General features: G+C 30.3%; 3 protein-coding genes across 3 annotated transcripts; 2 read left to right on the top strand and 1 right to left on the bottom strand.

The window, feature by feature from the left end:
* Window positions 1-167: 167 nt before the first annotated feature.
* Window positions 168-2,232, top strand: LOC131853769 (lipoma-preferred partner homolog). The gene has a single exon (XM_059204805.1). It carries the CDS (start codon window positions 431-433, stop codon window positions 1,877-1,879), a length of 1,449 nt encoding a protein of 482 aa, XP_059060788.1. The 5' UTR covers window positions 168-430; the 3' UTR covers window positions 1,880-2,232.
* An 85-nt stretch (window positions 2,233-2,317) lies between these two features.
* LOC131853768 (uncharacterized) lies at window positions 2,318-9,928 on the bottom strand. Its single transcript, XM_059204804.1, has 7 exons — window positions 9,608-9,928; window positions 9,251-9,434; window positions 8,563-8,750; window positions 8,135-8,338; window positions 7,550-7,840; window positions 7,292-7,472; window positions 2,318-6,995 (listed from the first exon to the last, which is right to left on the bottom strand). The coding sequence occupies exons 1-7, from the start codon at window positions 9,741-9,743 to the stop codon at window positions 4,853-4,855; spliced, it is 3,327 nt and encodes a 1,108-aa protein (XP_059060787.1). The 5' UTR covers window positions 9,744-9,928; the 3' UTR covers window positions 2,318-4,852.
* Window positions 9,929-10,297: 369 nt separating this feature from the next.
* LOC131853806 (gamma-tubulin complex component 4) lies at window positions 10,298-16,828 on the top strand. Its single transcript, XM_059204849.1, has 12 exons — window positions 10,298-10,399; window positions 10,472-10,604; window positions 10,692-10,986; window positions 11,653-11,830; window positions 12,086-12,294; window positions 12,709-12,835; window positions 13,266-13,422; window positions 14,252-14,392; window positions 14,747-14,921; window positions 15,478-15,679; window positions 15,806-15,969; window positions 16,662-16,828. The coding sequence occupies exons 1-12, from the start codon at window positions 10,337-10,339 to the stop codon at window positions 16,822-16,824; spliced, it is 2,007 nt and encodes a 668-aa protein (XP_059060832.1). The 5' UTR covers window positions 10,298-10,336; the 3' UTR covers window positions 16,825-16,828.
* The last annotated feature ends 681 nt before the right edge of the window (window positions 16,829-17,509 follow it).

Raw genomic sequence — 17,509 nt, 5'->3', positions numbered from 1 at the left:
TTTTATTATAAAATGTACATTATACCTCATTGAAACTACTCGAATTAGATGCTTATAATAAAATTTAATTTAATAACTATGCAAAAATAGTAACAATGCTAACAAGATGAGAAATAAATTCAAAATGTTTTATAATAATATCCTAGAATATTTTAATATTTCTTTGAATGACAATTTGACCAATGAATTACACGTCGTATTTGTCATTCGTTCTTGTACTTAAAAATGACACATAATTTTGTCTTTTGTGTACCATTAGCAATATTTTTCGATTTGTGCATATTATAGTTTAATTAATTGATCTTCTTTAATGTACTATTGTTTGTTAAAAGTATTTACTTAAAACCTATTCCAGTAATAGTTGGTATGTATTACACATAACAATTGTCACACTATTAAATAAACATTTGTTTCGAGTAATTATTAGAAAATGGCACGACCAGATAATATTGATGCTTTAGAAAGGCAATTAGCTGATTTACAAATGAGCAAAGATTATTATACACCAGGAAGAGCAAAAAAGATACCACCTGCTGTACCACCAAAAAAGAAGGCTCAACCACAAGTTCCTCACAGTGCTGTTGTTAACACACTTCGTGAGCCTTCATACTCTATGAAAATTTCCCCATCTTTTAATAACAACAATCTGACAACCAATCATGTTTTATCCAGTAATAATAGAAATCGACCTACATATAAGGAATATGCGAATATAAAGAGCCCTCAGCCATTACCAAATTACGCAACGAAACCGGATTTGCTGTCATCACCAAAAAGTTTTAATTCAACGTATAGTAATGTTCTGCCATATCGAAATAACGACAATGATTTACCACCGCCACCGCCACCGCCACCGCCGCCACTTCCTCCAGCACCATCTCTTTTAAATACCTATTCTAAATCGTATGCCAATAATAACGAAGAATATTTACCACCGCCGTCTCCAGTCAGTTCTAATTATAGCGAATTGGTAAGAGCAACTACTAATTATAACCACGATAAAACATTTCAACAAGAAAGACCCTATGCTCATATATACCAAAACGAATATCCAGAATATGGAGGTTCACAGACATCAACATATGAATCTTTGTATGAACCAATAAATATTCGTCCTCCTAGCAGCCCTTCTTCGCAAACTGGAAAGTCTGTTCATAATTATGAGAACAATTTATCAAGTTCTAGCAAATCACAAACACATAAAGAGGAAGAAGTTGATGCACTCACTAATCTTTTAGTGAAATCAATATCTGATAGCCAAGACCTGGATATTTTTGGAATTTGCATAAAATGCAATGAAAAAGTTATAGGTGAAAGTTCTGGATGTACAGCTATGGATAATATGTATCACATAAAATGTTTCTGTTGCTACCAATGTAATGTTAATTTACAAGGCAAACCCTTCTATGCTGTTGAAGGTCAACCCTTCTGTGAAATGGATTATTATGAAACACTAGAGAAATGTTCCGTATGTTATAAACCTATTTTAGATAGAATTCTACGAGCGACAGGGAAACCTTATCATCCCGCTTGTTTTACTTGCGTAGTGTGTGGTAAAAGTCTAGATGGTATTCCATTTACTGTTGACGCAATGAATCAAATACATTGTATTGATGATTTCCATAAAAAGTTTGCCCCGCGCTGTTGTGTTTGTGAGGAACCTATAATGCCCGAAGAAGGAGAAGAAGAAACTGTTAGAGTAGTTGCTTTAGATCGCAGTTTCCACGTACGTTGCTACCGCTGTGAGGATTGTGGCCTTTTGTTATCCTCCGATGCCCCAGGGCGCGGTTGTTATCCACTTGATGGTCGTATTTTGTGCAAGAATTGTAATGCTCATCAAATACGTCTCCTCACTAATGTTATGACTACTGATTTGTAAGATGTATTGACATACGTATAATAGATATATTTTTACATAAAATTAATTTTAAAAGTAAGGTAAAAATATCATTGTTCTAATGTAACACCTATAACCCATATGTAAAAAATAAAAGATATTCATAGATACAAAGTAGTATGCAGGTAAAATTGTAGTTCTAACATAATTATAAATAGATATACCTATGAATATGCTACACTCATACTTTACCAGTATGTTTATTATTGTATTGTATCTATGCTTATTTTGAAATATTTCGTATATACCTATTTATGTATACCTATTTTCGTATATGATGATCTAATAAATGAAAAGTTTTTTTAATTAATTGCGTTTACGAAATAATGCCTTACACATTTATAAAATTACTTTATCTTTGTTTTGTTATCTTGTTTATTCGTAAATCTTTAAAGAATTACATAAAATACTTACTTATTAATATTTTATTTAAGCATTAAGTTTGACGCGTAATTTTAAATATATATATGATAATAAAATTAATATTATTATAGATAAGGAAGAATTTTATATATTGCACCGATAAGAATAATAACAGTCTGAATTTAAATTGTTATATCTTTTTGGATAAATTTATGTTTATGTCATTATGTTCCTTAGCCGCGGTGAAACAAAATTTTTCTAATATTCATAGTGATAAAACTTGTAGTTTAATATACACAATTGCATTAAATTTAAGATGCATTTATTTATATTGCCAAGTTAATTCATATATTATTTTTAGGTAAGTCTTTTTGATTATTTATGAAGAGTTACAAAATAAAAAAAATATTCAAGACTGAGAAAGGTATTTGAATGAAATTATTTAAGAAAAGAATAATTTATACAAAATTATTTATTGCGATTAATTATTATTAATGTCGAATGGCAAATTGTGATAATATTAAATGTTTTATATGAAGTAATAAAAACAGATGTATATATACTTAATAAAATTAAATCATATAAGTCATAAGCATTAAAAATGCTAAAAAAATCGTGTATGAATGGCAACTATTTTAATTATATTGATATATTTTATTTTGCTAAATATAAGATTACTTTTATCACTTTTAATTTTTTATTATTTAGATCACATTTCTTAAACCTCTATGTCTACTAACAATATCAGTACAACATAATGTGTTTAGCGATTCTGAAAGAAAAATCAGAAGATACATAAATGATGACAATTAATTGTAACTAAATTACACATAGAATGGCAATATCTATTTTACTATATACTTAAATAGCTACGGAAATTGAGCAGCACATTACTGTCCTGATTACTCACTTCCCACATACTCGTCTTTGCCACACATGGATACATTTGAAACTCCCCCCGCTTCCTACTCTGACGTTACATATTTAGATTATCAATATTAAATCTAGAATTACAAAATTAGATCACTATCCATTTAAATTTATTTTGTAATAAAATATGAAAGCATATGTCCTTTACAGTCCTTCCAACGCAAAATCACACTTCGTCGACACTCGTCTCTCCCCTTAAAGTGTGACATATTTTAGAGGTGACCCCTTTTCTATACATATTACAGCGATACAAATTTCAATATAAAAATATCCTTGAAATTAATGAATATTATAATAATATTAAATACTTAAATGGCAAGAATGAAATATAGGTTCCAATTATTAATGCTGAATACTGGCTGGGTTATTAAAATATTATATGCACAATATAAATCACAGATAGTAGGTACTTTTATGCTTATTTTAATAGTAGCTATGTTTCTACACATATCTTTAATTACTTAGTTCTATAAAATCAGGAAACTAACCAGAATAAATTTATAGTAAAAAACCTAGGCTAAGTGTCATACAATAGTTTATACAAAATTAATTATTAAAAGCTCAAATTACACAATCCCACAGAGTCTTAATACCTACTAAAATGTACTAATATGAAAGCGAATAGTATCTACTGGACGGATTAAATTTGAAATATTGACACATATATTCGAGATTAATATGTATTACTTTTCATCAGAATTCACATGGGTAACATATCATTACCTATGTTACAGCTCGAATTTAAAAGCTAACTGCTTTTAAATTCGAGCTATATTTGTATATAAAAATATACAACGTAATATTTTATTTTACTTTAGTCAGTAATAGAAGCAAACGTACATAATCATCATGCAGTTGGTGACATTATTTATCCGATCCCAATATTGATTAGGCACGTTAACATATAATGCAGTATACATCTTTGTAGTAAAAGCTATTGTAGCATAAATTCAGCTTAATCGGTAAGTTCTTCGTAACTCTCGTTGACCACTATAGAAAAGCATAGTATTTCCTATTTATTCAAATCTTATTCTCTGTTGATTTATATGCTACCAATATTTTTTAACAACTACGTACACTGGCAAAGCATTAATAGAACTAATTATTTGCAGTCCTAGTTAGAATGTTGGAATGTTTGGCTTTTCATTATAAAATTATGGATGTATAATTATAATTTGTTACAAGTCGTAAGAATAATATAGTATTCGTTGAAAAGTATGATGAAGAGATAATTTCATATTAAATTGTAATGTATGATTAATTATTTTTATCTCTAGACTTTAGTGTTAGAATTAAATGACTACATACGTCATGAGATCCTCGTTCGTGTTAATAGTATATGACTATGAGATAAAACTACACATAACAATTAGGAACAAACAGGGGCGGATCATGAATTTGTGGGGCTGGGCTAAATCTACTTAGGGGCCTACCTATCGTATCTAATTATATTACTCAACTAAAAAAATACACCGACCAAAAACAAGCGATCAGAAATACCCCATTCCTTTCGATAGACGCGCGGTTGCCAACCTTATGATAGGTTCTAAATATCATTTCCAAGGGGACTGGGGGCCCTTTGTATCCATCCTCGGGGCCCTGGGCTGCAGCCCAAAAAGCCCTTAGGTAGATCCGCCCCTGGGAACAAATGATTATTTTACACTACATCTTATGCTTCAGCTTAGTATTAAATTTTGGTGGGCTGAGTACTTGTTTCATAAACAGAGATCGTTTCTCCTTGATACTTTTGGAACATAGGTAATCGGAGGTATGTGTACTGGAACTATTAGTCTTTGAATTAAAGTTAATTCTGTCTTTTGTGGCATCTAAGTCATTTATCACGTTAATAAAATTTGACTCTAAAGCACTTGATTTGTTTTCTAAACCATGACACAAAATTTCTTTATCGGAATTTAAATTTATTTTAGGTTCGAATTTTTCTCTTAATATAGAGAATTTTCTTCTTGGTTTACTTCGTACTCCTTTTTTTATATTTGTTATTTTAGGTGCAGGTGTACTAACGACAGCTACACCAGGATCTTTTTGTATTAGTGACTGTAGAGATGATGATATTCTAGTAGACGAAAGGTCCTCTATGGAACTATGTGGTAAAGAATTTTCAGATACCAACTGCCATAAAAAATCTATGTCTCTATTTGAAAGGTCTTGAAGACGATGGTCTGACTTATTATTAAGTTTCTTATTTTGTAATTTAATGCCACAAATATTTGTTTTTTGTCGCCGTCTAGGATTTCGACTTGTTTCTGCGCTTTCCACATTAATGAAGTCATTTTGAGTAGCTTTATCTAGGATTCTAGATTCATTATTAGAATGAAACTTCGAATCATGAGATACACTTATTATATTTTCTTTTTCAGGAAGAGATTCCATTATATTACTAGAATCAAACTTTGAAGGTTCTTTCCAAAGAGCTTTCTTTAAAGTATTTTCGATAGAAGCAGATGCTCCATAATGAGGCGAATCCCATAAATGCTCTCTTCGGTGATATAAATTTCGTGGTGAATTATTTATAAATGCATTTCGAATTTCATCTATTGTAGCAACTAGTGAACTTTCAGAGTTTAGCCTTTTCTTCGCAGGTGTATCTATGTCTCCTAAATCATCTAATTCTTCTATTATAGGTTCTAAATGATAGGGATCTTTACTAAAATCTATTACACATGGTTTGGTTATCACCGTATCTTCGTCTGCAACGCACATAGCTGTATTAACATAATCTTGATTATCTCTGTCTAAGTTTACAGAAATATTGGAATAGGTAGGAGTCTTTTTAGAGAATGGCGGAGCTGACATCATGGCATTCTTCAATTCTTGAGATAGGCAACTACTTATCTCTGAACTTTCTGAAGTAAATGTATCACCTCTTCTATCACGTACGACACTTCCATCATGTTGACAATTTTCAATATCTGAATATCCATTCCAAGATCTTAGTCCCCAGGCTTCTCTTGCAATATTTACAGCACAGATATTTTCATAATCATGAACTGATAATAATTCTGAAGGAGTATCTAGGTCTCGTTGTTTTGATAGAAAACGTTCCTTGTTAACTTTGCTTCTACTTTTATCTTTTTTAGTATACATTTCTTTAAGAATATCTAACGCTATTCTTTGAATGTTTTCAATATCTGCGTCTTGATTTCCCACTTTTATATTCTTTAATGCACTTAGGCATAATTTTTGCACTATATTTTCATTAAAGGTATTTATATCTGAGCTATTGATGTCACTAAAACTTAAATCCAAATCCATATCAATAGAATCTGATGAAGTTTTTTTGTTTGAGCCATCTGTATCTTGACTAATTTCTGAACTTCGGCCAATTTTCATATTTTTAATAAAACTGTCATTTCCTTCATTAATATTAGTCAAACTATCTCTTAATTCATCCGAAGAACAAATTCCTCGGCGCTTTTGTATGTTCATGTTATTAGATGTAATTTCGTCTATAGAACTTTCTATATTTTTTATACTAGATAGTTTTAATATAAGGTCATTTGGTGAATGCAAACTTTTTAAACATTCAATTTGTCTGTGAGTCCTGTATAATTCAGAATCCTCTCTAATTGCGGCACTTGTATTTGACCGCGGAGTATTTTCAACGGTATATACTTCAATACTAGAAACATCCATACTACTATTGTCTAAAGGGACTGATGTCAAAGTTGGTGTCCGCGACATTGCAATCCAGTGATCTAGTAAAAAATTTTTGTCAACATTTTGATTTTCACTTTTTGATGTTGGTTCCGGCGACGCTACGTTCTTTTTTTTGTATCTTTTTTTTCTGAAAACATACACAATTCTAAATCTTCATCATCGTATAAGAAATATATATTTACGTAGGATTACATATTTAACTGATTATTCAGTATATTTAATAATTGCATTAGTACTCAGATATGTACATAGGGATTTATTTTTAGTTTTTGCAAGTGAATGCAAATACTAAATATATTTTTCCAAATTCCGAAATTTAGAAGTAACATTTTATTTATATTTTTTAGTCACTTTATAAACATTAGAAATCAAATAAACATCAACATGTAATCTTTTTAAGAATTGTTAATTCAAAAATCAAACCTTGGTAGCTCGGTAATCTGTCCACTTTTAAACGCTCTGACGTGGTTAACAGTCTTAGTGCTGTCCGATTTTTCATTCGTTACTTTATTATTTAATTCAATATCACAATGGGAATTATTCCTCTCTTCTTTAAGTCTTTTTATGTGAAAATATTTATAATATAGTATCATTGTAGCTATGCCTGAAATCATACAATAACGGAATTAAGCATTAAGTACATTATAAGGTACTAGTATAATACATTAAATTGAATCTTACCAATTAGAGTCCCGGCTATTACACATACTGTAGCTGCAATAGACCATGGTTTTTTTTGTTGATCGATGTCGGAAATCAATACATACAGGAGTAATCCACCAAAATTTTGGGTAACTATTAATGTATAAAACAGCAATAATCGATATCGTGTTTCACCTTCACTTAAATTAATATAACAAAAACAATATAAAAATCCCATGACTACATTATACAAGGCCTCTTCCAGTTTGTTGGCACAAAATGATGTTTTTTGCATAACAATCCAAAATGTCATTACAGACCAGTGTAAACCTGTCAAATAAATTTTAGCCATGGGAATTATTTAACATCACAAACTATAATTGGTAATAGATATATTTTATTTAATTAATAGGCTTGGCAATTATGAAAACTAATTAAATATTGAACTATAGTTTAATGTAAATTGAAAATCAAAAAGTCCCTATACCCATCTCTATCATAAATTTTGAACAATATAAGTATTATTACTTAATCTAAACAAATATTGGGAATATTTAGAGTAAAAAATTGTGAATTGGGAACAGTAAGATAATAATAACATCATAAATACTTCTTAATACTTACCCAAAGGAATTAATGTCCATATACCAAAAATCATGGCAAATACTAGTATACTTGGAATCCTTCCAATTAAAATGGCAAAATGCCATGTAAGTTTTATAATAAAAGAACTCCATTGAAACCCTTCATGGGTAAATACTGTTGTACTGTAGATGTATGTCGAACAACTCCATATTACTGATGCTATTGAAGCTGTTAGAGCAAATGCTGCGAATAAAGGTTACGCATAAGTCAATAAAGTAATTTGCTGCTACTTTATTATTGCTTATAATGAGCAGTGTTTTTTTTGTCGTTCAGAGGTTTTTAAATATACCAATATTTATATTTTGTACTCGCTATGGAACATAATCATAGTCATGTGTTTCAACAGAGAATATTGACGACGCATTTAATAAAAATTATAGCATTATTATATTATGAAAATAAGTTACCTTTAGTGTAATAATTTTCACTTAAAACAATGATGGCATATGATTGTAAAATAATTTGTGGAATTGTCCCAGTGAAAACATATAAAAAGTGTAATAAACTCAAATCATTTCTTTTAGACACCCATTTCTCAGTTTTAATTGATTCCAGGTTTTTGCAGGCAAAAACTTTATATAAAAATGTTACGTACCTGAAATTTACATCTCTTTTATTTGAGTAACAGAAAAACAGTAGTGTTTATAGAAAATAATATTATAGAATAATACATATTTAAGTAGCATCATATATATACATATTTATTATGTGTTGTATTAGTTATATATGAGTGTTATATTTATCCTTAACTAGCTGTGCACGCGACTTCGTCCGCATGGAATTTAACATTATTTTTCTAAAATAAAGGTAGCCTAAGTTACTCCCTATTACATCAGCTACCTGCCAATAAAAGTCCCGTCAAAATTGGTCCAGCTGTTTCAGAGATTAGTCGGGACAAAAATTGTTAAAAAGGTTATTTTGGTGTAGGTATTATATTCATATGCATGTAGTAAAAAACGGTTATTTCAATATTACAAACAGACACTCCAATTTTGTTTATATGTATAAAATATAGATTGAGCGATTTTTTTTTAATAAATAAGCATGTAAGTTAAAATACTATCTTAAACTAGTGTAAAAATAATTAATAAATACCTTTCTAATAATCCAATAAGAAATCCGTGTGTTATCCAATGACGAACATTAATTTTCTGGTCACATACATACCATCTTATAGAAAATATATTTATTATTACGTTGGGGGTGACGATAAATAGAAAAGTTGCTGTTGCCCAATTATAACGACTGTTGTGACAATATTCAGCAAAAACTAATATATCTGAAAAAAAAAAAAAATAACAGCAAGTCTTCACATGGGCTTTCAATATAATTTATAAATATTATAAGTATTTATATCTGTTATTAATTTAGGTATTTCCAAAAGTTTTGTCCCAGAAGATATATTTTATATATACATATTTTTAAATTAATTAAATAACAACTGTCGCTTACCAGTAGTTAAATCCGCTAGTATTGTTACAAGTGATATAAATACACATATAACATTTACTAAACAATAATTTTCATCGTGATTTACACCGGATTTATTGTCAACAGTAGCTGCACTTATTCTATACCCTTCAGACATTTTTTCAATTCATACTCGTATAATGGTAAGTTTTATTATATATCTCAGATAGTGTTTTAATTGTTATTTCTATTATTGATGTATTTCTTACAACTTATTATAACTGGTATAGGACGCTAAGCTGGTACTTAATTGTAAGTTGCAACCACACCACAGAGGTTTTTTTATTCTAACTTTGTAACCGACCAATCACCGCACACATTTCACGATTCATCGGCGCAGGCGCAAGTTCCTAAATGGTTACACATGTACACACACATGTGCAAATTGTAAACACCAATGACATCAGAGTGTTTATCTATGATACAGATCTTTCAGAATTACAGATAATTAATGAACGAATGAAAATATTAGTGAGGTGCCACCTCAGAACACTAATGCAGTACCATGCACAATATTTAGCGTTTTCTCCATAAATAGAATTTCTCAACTTATCTGTGGACTTGCATGTCAATGTCAATGTTTTTATTTACTTTTTAACTTTTTTATTTATTGTTATATTTCTTATTGCAACTGTATCTCCTAATGTCTCTTACTACTTCTTATACATGTTCAATTAATTAATTAATTAGATTAAAATAATAATATAAAATATGATTCACGACTCTTTACTTATTTTGTGGGATTATCCACATACGAAAGAAACGGCGCCAAGTGTCGGTATTTTATTATTTTTCTTATTGTATTATGTTTATAATGGTTTACTTATAGTATTTTAAAATTTTTAGATTAATACCTTAACATTTATGAAGGAAGAAGATGCTGAAATTTACAATAGAATATGCAATGTAGCCAGAAGTCATCATAAAATCCAAAACTACATCGAAACGTCGGGATTTCGCTCCAGAAAATTACAATCTGGTGAATGATCAGGTTTTTGTTTGAAATTTTAATGAGCATGTTCTGTGTACAGTCAAATTTATGCCAATTTATTTCAATACATTACAGCGTCAGGTCTCAAGACTTCCGGTTTATATGCACAAGCCCTAAGTGAGGGTATCACTGAAGTTCTTCAAAACTATAAGAAAACATTAGTTGAAGTTGAAAGTTTAGTAATTAACAATCATAACTATAATCTATCTTTTATATATAGCTATGTAGAAAAATTCCATGGATTGTTCAATACTTTGAACAGAATAATTGTTACAATTAAGGAGAGGAGGCTAACTGGTTGCCAAATATTGAGTTTAACTCACCAATACATCTTAAATGGGAATGAAATGGTACATGAAGCTGTTATGAAGTAAGTTATTATATTATAATAAACTAATTATTTTTTCTCTTCTAATGAACAATGAGTGGTCTAGTGATTTAGCTTCAGCTCACCACCTTTTAATGGTTGCAGTTTTAATTCTTGGACAATATAGTTAATTGGCTCTTACTAATATTTTTATAATAAATGAATATGTTATATACCTCTCTTGACCATATTAACTATATTAATAATGTGTTTTAAAAAGACAACTAAAAATTGATTGTTAGTATTGCTGGGTGTTTTCTATGTATGTTATGTATTTGTTTATAAAAAAGCAATTTTATAGGTTGTATTGTTGTATGATATGATTCTTGTATAAAAACATCAGTATTCATTAGTGCAATTAATAGTTTGGACATGGGTATCTTGTTTTAAAAAGTATATAATATGCTCTACTACAGTACAAACAGTCCATATATTGAAACTAGATGGTGCCAGAACAAAACAATTAATTGTACTCATTAATACTGATGACTGTCATACAAGAATCAAATCATTACTAGTAAGATGGCAAACTTACTAGTAAGATAGTCTAGCCATTTAGGCTAGATTATCAAGGCCATCAAAACTATAAGAAGTGTATACAATACCTGTAACTCATATTAATATAATACTCATATTAATATACCTGGCTGCATATATTTTTACTTCCAGAATATTCAGTAGTATAAACAAAGTGTTTGTGAATCAATTGTGTACATGGCTGTTGTATGGTGAATTAAGAGATCCATACCAAGAATTCTTTATTTATCAAAACCAAAAAGATGATGTGTCAGACACAATTCTTTCTTCTCCTTCAACAAATACTTGTGACAAATCTCTGGCATCCACTGTGAGTATTAAAATAAAAATATTAAAATTGTACATTTTGTATTGATGCTAATGTAAAAAAATAATGAGATAGATATAACTGTAGTTATGTCTGAACTGGTATAATTCCATATGGGATTAAGCTTTTCAAGTGTATAATAGTTATTAGTGCATTTGCATTGAGAAATAGTGCCAGTAGTACAGGATACTGATATAAGAATTTATTATTTAGCAAAACTTGTCACTTTAAAATTTGTGTTTTTAAATATTTTTTTAGTTACAAGATACAACTCTGGATTGTGGTTATAATTTAAACCCCAACATGATACCCTACTTTGTCCCACTTTCCCTGGCTCAGGAAATATTGTTTATTGGGAAAACTGTAATACTCTTTGGCTTTGATCCTCGAAAGGTGAAGAGGAGTAACTGTTTTATGCATAATAGGCCTATAATGCCTTTACAGAATTGTGGTGCCGACTCTAGAAGGTATTAGAAACTTGTTTGTTTTTCTATTACAGACCAATTTTTTTATACTTTGCATATGAGACTTGTCTATTGATGCTTCAATAAGTTCTATAGTAGAATTATTTCTTTTAACTTGTCTATAGTATAGTCACTTGTGTACTTGTAAGATAAAGATAAAGAAAAATGCATCTTTTATATAAAGAATAACATTTTTTACCTGGTTTTTATTGTAAAGTTTCATTAAAATTCATTCATTTGTTGTTGCTTGAAAGAGTAACAAACATCAATTCATCCACACTCACAAATGTTCGCTTTATAATATTAGTAAGATAAAACCATAACTGCCAGTTTTATTTAATATTTACGCACTCACAGTACTGTCTCTTCACTTTACAGTCTGTGAGTCCAATGATGATTTACAATTGCTTGTTCCAGATTTACAATATGGGAAGAAAAAGAAGCAGAATTTCATGACAAATTGCAGAAACTTAAAAATCCTGAAGAGTTTGAAGTTACTAATTTAAGGAGTGTAGTAAGGGAGATAAAAGAATGTGTTACCAAGGTAAAATATATATATATATATATATATGTACTATGAAGGTTTGCAAACAGGCGAATATATGGATTCTAAACATATATTTGATTATAAGTGGTCTCTGTAATCTATGAGTACTAATAATACCAGGGATTGAAATATAATGTTACTTACAAATGTTTACATCTGGAGACAGTGTCCCATTAAAGAAAACCAGTTTTCTTCCTTTACATTCATCAACCTATTTATACACGTTTACCTGTTATGAATTCTTTTTATTTGGCGTTTCTGCAATATGCAGTGCTATCAGATAGGGGATCTGATTGACATGCATCTGTTTTTATATAATACCACTATGTCACAATCCGATGAAAGAAGTGACTTATGGAGCACCCTATCTTCAATATAGGTACCAATTTTAGGTCCCTATGTAAATATTTTAACCAATCAATTCCAGCACCTGTGGACCGTCGCAGTAGAAGAGGCACAGCTGCTCCATGAGCTGCGTTTAATGAAAGACTTTTACCTACTGGGTCGCGGAGAATTGTTCTTAGAACTTTTACGGCTTACGGCCCATAAGCTAGATAAGCCTACTACAAGGACATCAACAAGGGGTGATTAGTTATATATAAATAAATATATTTTCAATGGAAATTTTACTAATTAGGTCACAGAAATTTCAGTAATATATATTACGCAATGGGACACACATATAGATTAGATAGAATAGAATTAGGTATTATGCATTATAATAAATACACCTAATTCTATTCTACATTTTTTTGCTGAGAAAGTAAAACATCCATATGTTTTACTTTCTCAGCAAAAAATGTAGACCGTTGTATTTGGAAATTCAGATGTGCCAAACTAAGGATTCGATTCCTATATTAATTGATCAAATCTATCCATGGTTCAACTAGAACGTGTTTATAACATTAAAAAAATGTATATCCCAACCAGGATTGCGAACCCTTTTTATTTATTACTTTAAGGCACCAGAAGTAAATAACAAAGAACATACGTTAGAGTAATAAGTACAAAAGGTGAAACGTTAAAACATTTAGCCACGTACGAAGGAATAAAAAATACTATAAAATTTGTAAAAGTATCAAGAGATTCTACTTATCTCTCTAATCTTGTACGTCAGCGTATTTTGTCTTTCTAGGATTCTCGTATAGTTTTTATATTTATGAACGCAATACAGTAATATATTTGCAACGACTAACGATTTATATAAATACGTTTATATTCATTCGCATATGTAATTAATATGTATTAATTAAAACGTCCATCTTATTATGTTGCCCTCTCAAAGACAGAATGCAAAAACAAATAAATATCTTTCCTTTGGAAATAAACACAATACATTCTTAAAGAGAAAGATGTTTACATACACATCACAAAAATACTTATCCTAAGCTATATAATACTATATATTTACAGATATGAATCATTCTTTTCAATTGGCGGCGAGAGCGGTATTTCTCAGCAATAGTGCAGATATTGATAAGTTTAGTTTTGAATTGCCTTACGTGAAGCCTAACATATCGGCGAACTCCTCAATTGGGGATGACAGCAACACAGGTATTAATCTAGTTGTTATAGTATTTTAATATTTTAACTGAGCACATTCATATTTTATTTTGTAAGAGCGGTATATAAGTGACTCACAAACTGATTTACCGACAATGAGTTTTCTTAAATTAAATTAAATCTATGGGCGTCAGTAAAAAGCGCGTGAGGATCTCAGTGTTTGTATGGTGTATTTTAGTATAATTAAATTAAATTCAAAATAAATTTAATCGCGTATGTCCATAGATAACGTGATGTCACAGTGCCGTTCATGGATACAGGCGCTAGTTACCACTTACTATCAAGTGTGCCATCGCACACCGCTCTGTGTTTGCCATTCAAATTACATAAAAAATGTTATTACAGTCGCAGATGGATGGTCTAGCATAATTTTAAAGTACGACTTTAAATGGCCCCTGCATTTATTATTCATGCCCGAAGTTCTAGCAAGATACAACGATATGTTCCGGTTTCTATTGAGGATTAAGAAAACGCAGCATGACTTACATGCTCTATGGAAGACTTATAAACAGTCGACGAGGTTAGTATTGTTGCAGAGGTGGTGGTATATTAATTCAACTACGATAGTCACATCCAGCGGGAATAAAAGAAACCAAAACATTTAATTTTTATAATAAAATACTACATTTTAATTTACTAACTATAACTTAAAAGCAAGTGACACCATTCGACGCTAGAATGGATGTACCCTAGAAGACGTAACGCAAACCACAGTTGCCAGAAGAACATAGTCGGTTTTTTACAGATTTAATAGGATATAATTTAATGTTATGATAGTATTAAATAAAAAAATAAAGTAAAGATTAATTGTTAGATAGTTCACTGGTATAATACCTACCAAAGCATACTATGACTGAAGAAGCAACAACTTTTTAAAGGTCAATTAAGTTCTGAATAGGATTTTTATTATGAAATATTAATGAATTTAGGTACACGTAATTCCATTATTATCGTAATGTATATACTATGCCCTATAGAAGGGTATGCAGATTCTTTAAAAAAATTCTCCAATTGTAATCCTTCTTGATATGGTACAATCCAAAGCATTCTTCTAATTTAAAATACGTTTATGGCAGTTTCTCTATGTGCCAACTCCATAACAAGCTGATGTTCCTCATGGACCATTTGCAACACTATATGCAAGCTGACGTGCTGGAGACTAATTTCTCGCGGCTAATGGATGCAGTGAACAAGACGGCCGACTTTGAGAAGCTTAAAAAGGCACATGCAACATTTCTCGCTGACATACTCAGTCAATCATTTCTAACTGTTACTTCGGTAAGCATTTTATTAATCTTTCATTTTATCCATAATATATACACATATAGGAGTTGACCCTGCAATCATTGTTTTGGCACACATATTATTATTTAATAAATGTTATAAATTGATTACTGTTTGCAGTCATCTGAGAGCGACTGTTCAGGCGACACCATCGACTCTATAAACAACCCAGTGTTCTGCAATATAATGGAACTGATAAAACTATGCGACTCCTTCTGCAGTATGAACGACTTTGTGTCTGATAAGGAAGCCGAAGACTACTACATACGGGGCTACTCTGATAGGTGTGTTGTGTTACGTTTAATTGTCGTACCAAGTACTTTAAATGTGTTTATTTCAAAAACATAAAGGATTATTGTAAAATATGCATGTATGTAACATGCAACACTAAATGCAATGTAATTACTAGTCCTAGTACTACTAGGTATTACTGGCATTACTGGCTGGCAACGGCAGTGAATTAGGTAAAATAAATAAAATAACTTACCAAACTTGTAGTAATGTATTTAGTGGTAATATATGACACAATATAGCAAAATAATATAATAAAAAATATGTCAAAAATTGTAAATAAAAAATATATGGTTTAAAAATAGAAATAGCTATAAAAAGAGGTCTGTCGCCAACACTAAGTTTATTTTTTTATTCAATGCAAATAAGCTCAATCAACCTGATGAATACTGGCAACTGATTGTTGCTAATAGACATGAATATGACGTGACGACCACGGTACTCGTCATACGTTGCCTTTTCTGTGGTCTAAAGCGCCTTGGTTTCCGTTTCATACCTTAAATTGGAACACAACATATAAAGGATACTTCTGGACGAAACTAAGTAAAAAAAACCTTCGCAAACGACTACAATTATTGTGTAGTTATAATATGAGAATTGAAGTGGATATTAATAAAATTTCTCTCCAGGATCCGTTTCAGTCATTATCCAAGACTGGAAATTCACTTATAACTTTTTTGTACAGGTTTAATAAGTTGGTGAAACAATTGATGCAACTGCTAGTGTCAGTGCGCGAGCGACCTTCTGGAGTGTACTTAGCACGGTTGCTCATGAGACTGGACTATAACCGCTGGCTCAGTGGGGAGGCGCAACTCACACAGTCTGTAACTAATATGCTACGGTACTAAATACATAGGACGTTTATTTTTTTTATAAGTTTTTATGGCTCCTAAGCTTAAGATAATAAATAATGGAGCGATTTATAACTGTACAATTGTTACGCGATAATTTTATATTTATGAGAGTGGTTTGAACGTTTCTAACACATGTGAGGATGATAGTCATTGTTCTAGGGATGCCAATGTACGAGAATCCTTGTACAATTACGAGATTTTGACCTACGAATCTCGGTTCAGATATGATGACGACGAGGTTAGACAACAAAATTCTACTGGTATACGAGATTTTATTAGATTTTTCAAGCTTGTTACGAAGCTAAATATTTTAAGGTTGGCAACTTTAGGCTATTCAGATAGGCATAAATTAAATATATTTGTCAAATTGTAAATTACATCGCTCCACTAGTTCTTGATCTTATACTATGTCTGACTGTAATAAAAGGTTACTACTGTATCTAGTAATGATAAATTAATATACATATATTATATAATTAATAAAGAAAGGTAATTTTAATCCAGCCATTTGTTATTTTAATAAAACAACATAGCAAGAGTATCACGTACAGTAATAGAATATACAAAACATACGTAGAATATATAGGGAGAAGATTGAATTAAAAAATGAAATTAATTAAGTTTTTTTTATTAACATAGATAAATTCATCTTTTTGAATTGTCAAGATACACGTGGTTC

The sequence above is a fragment of the Achroia grisella genome, unplaced genomic scaffold, assembly GCF_030625045.1.
Source record: "Achroia grisella isolate CSIRO2021 unplaced genomic scaffold, CSIRO_AGI_Agris_v1 utg906, whole genome shotgun sequence".
NCBI classification, from domain to species: domain Eukaryota; kingdom Metazoa; phylum Arthropoda; class Insecta; order Lepidoptera; family Pyralidae; genus Achroia; species Achroia grisella.
This window is presented reverse-complemented; position numbering and strand designations above follow the sequence as displayed.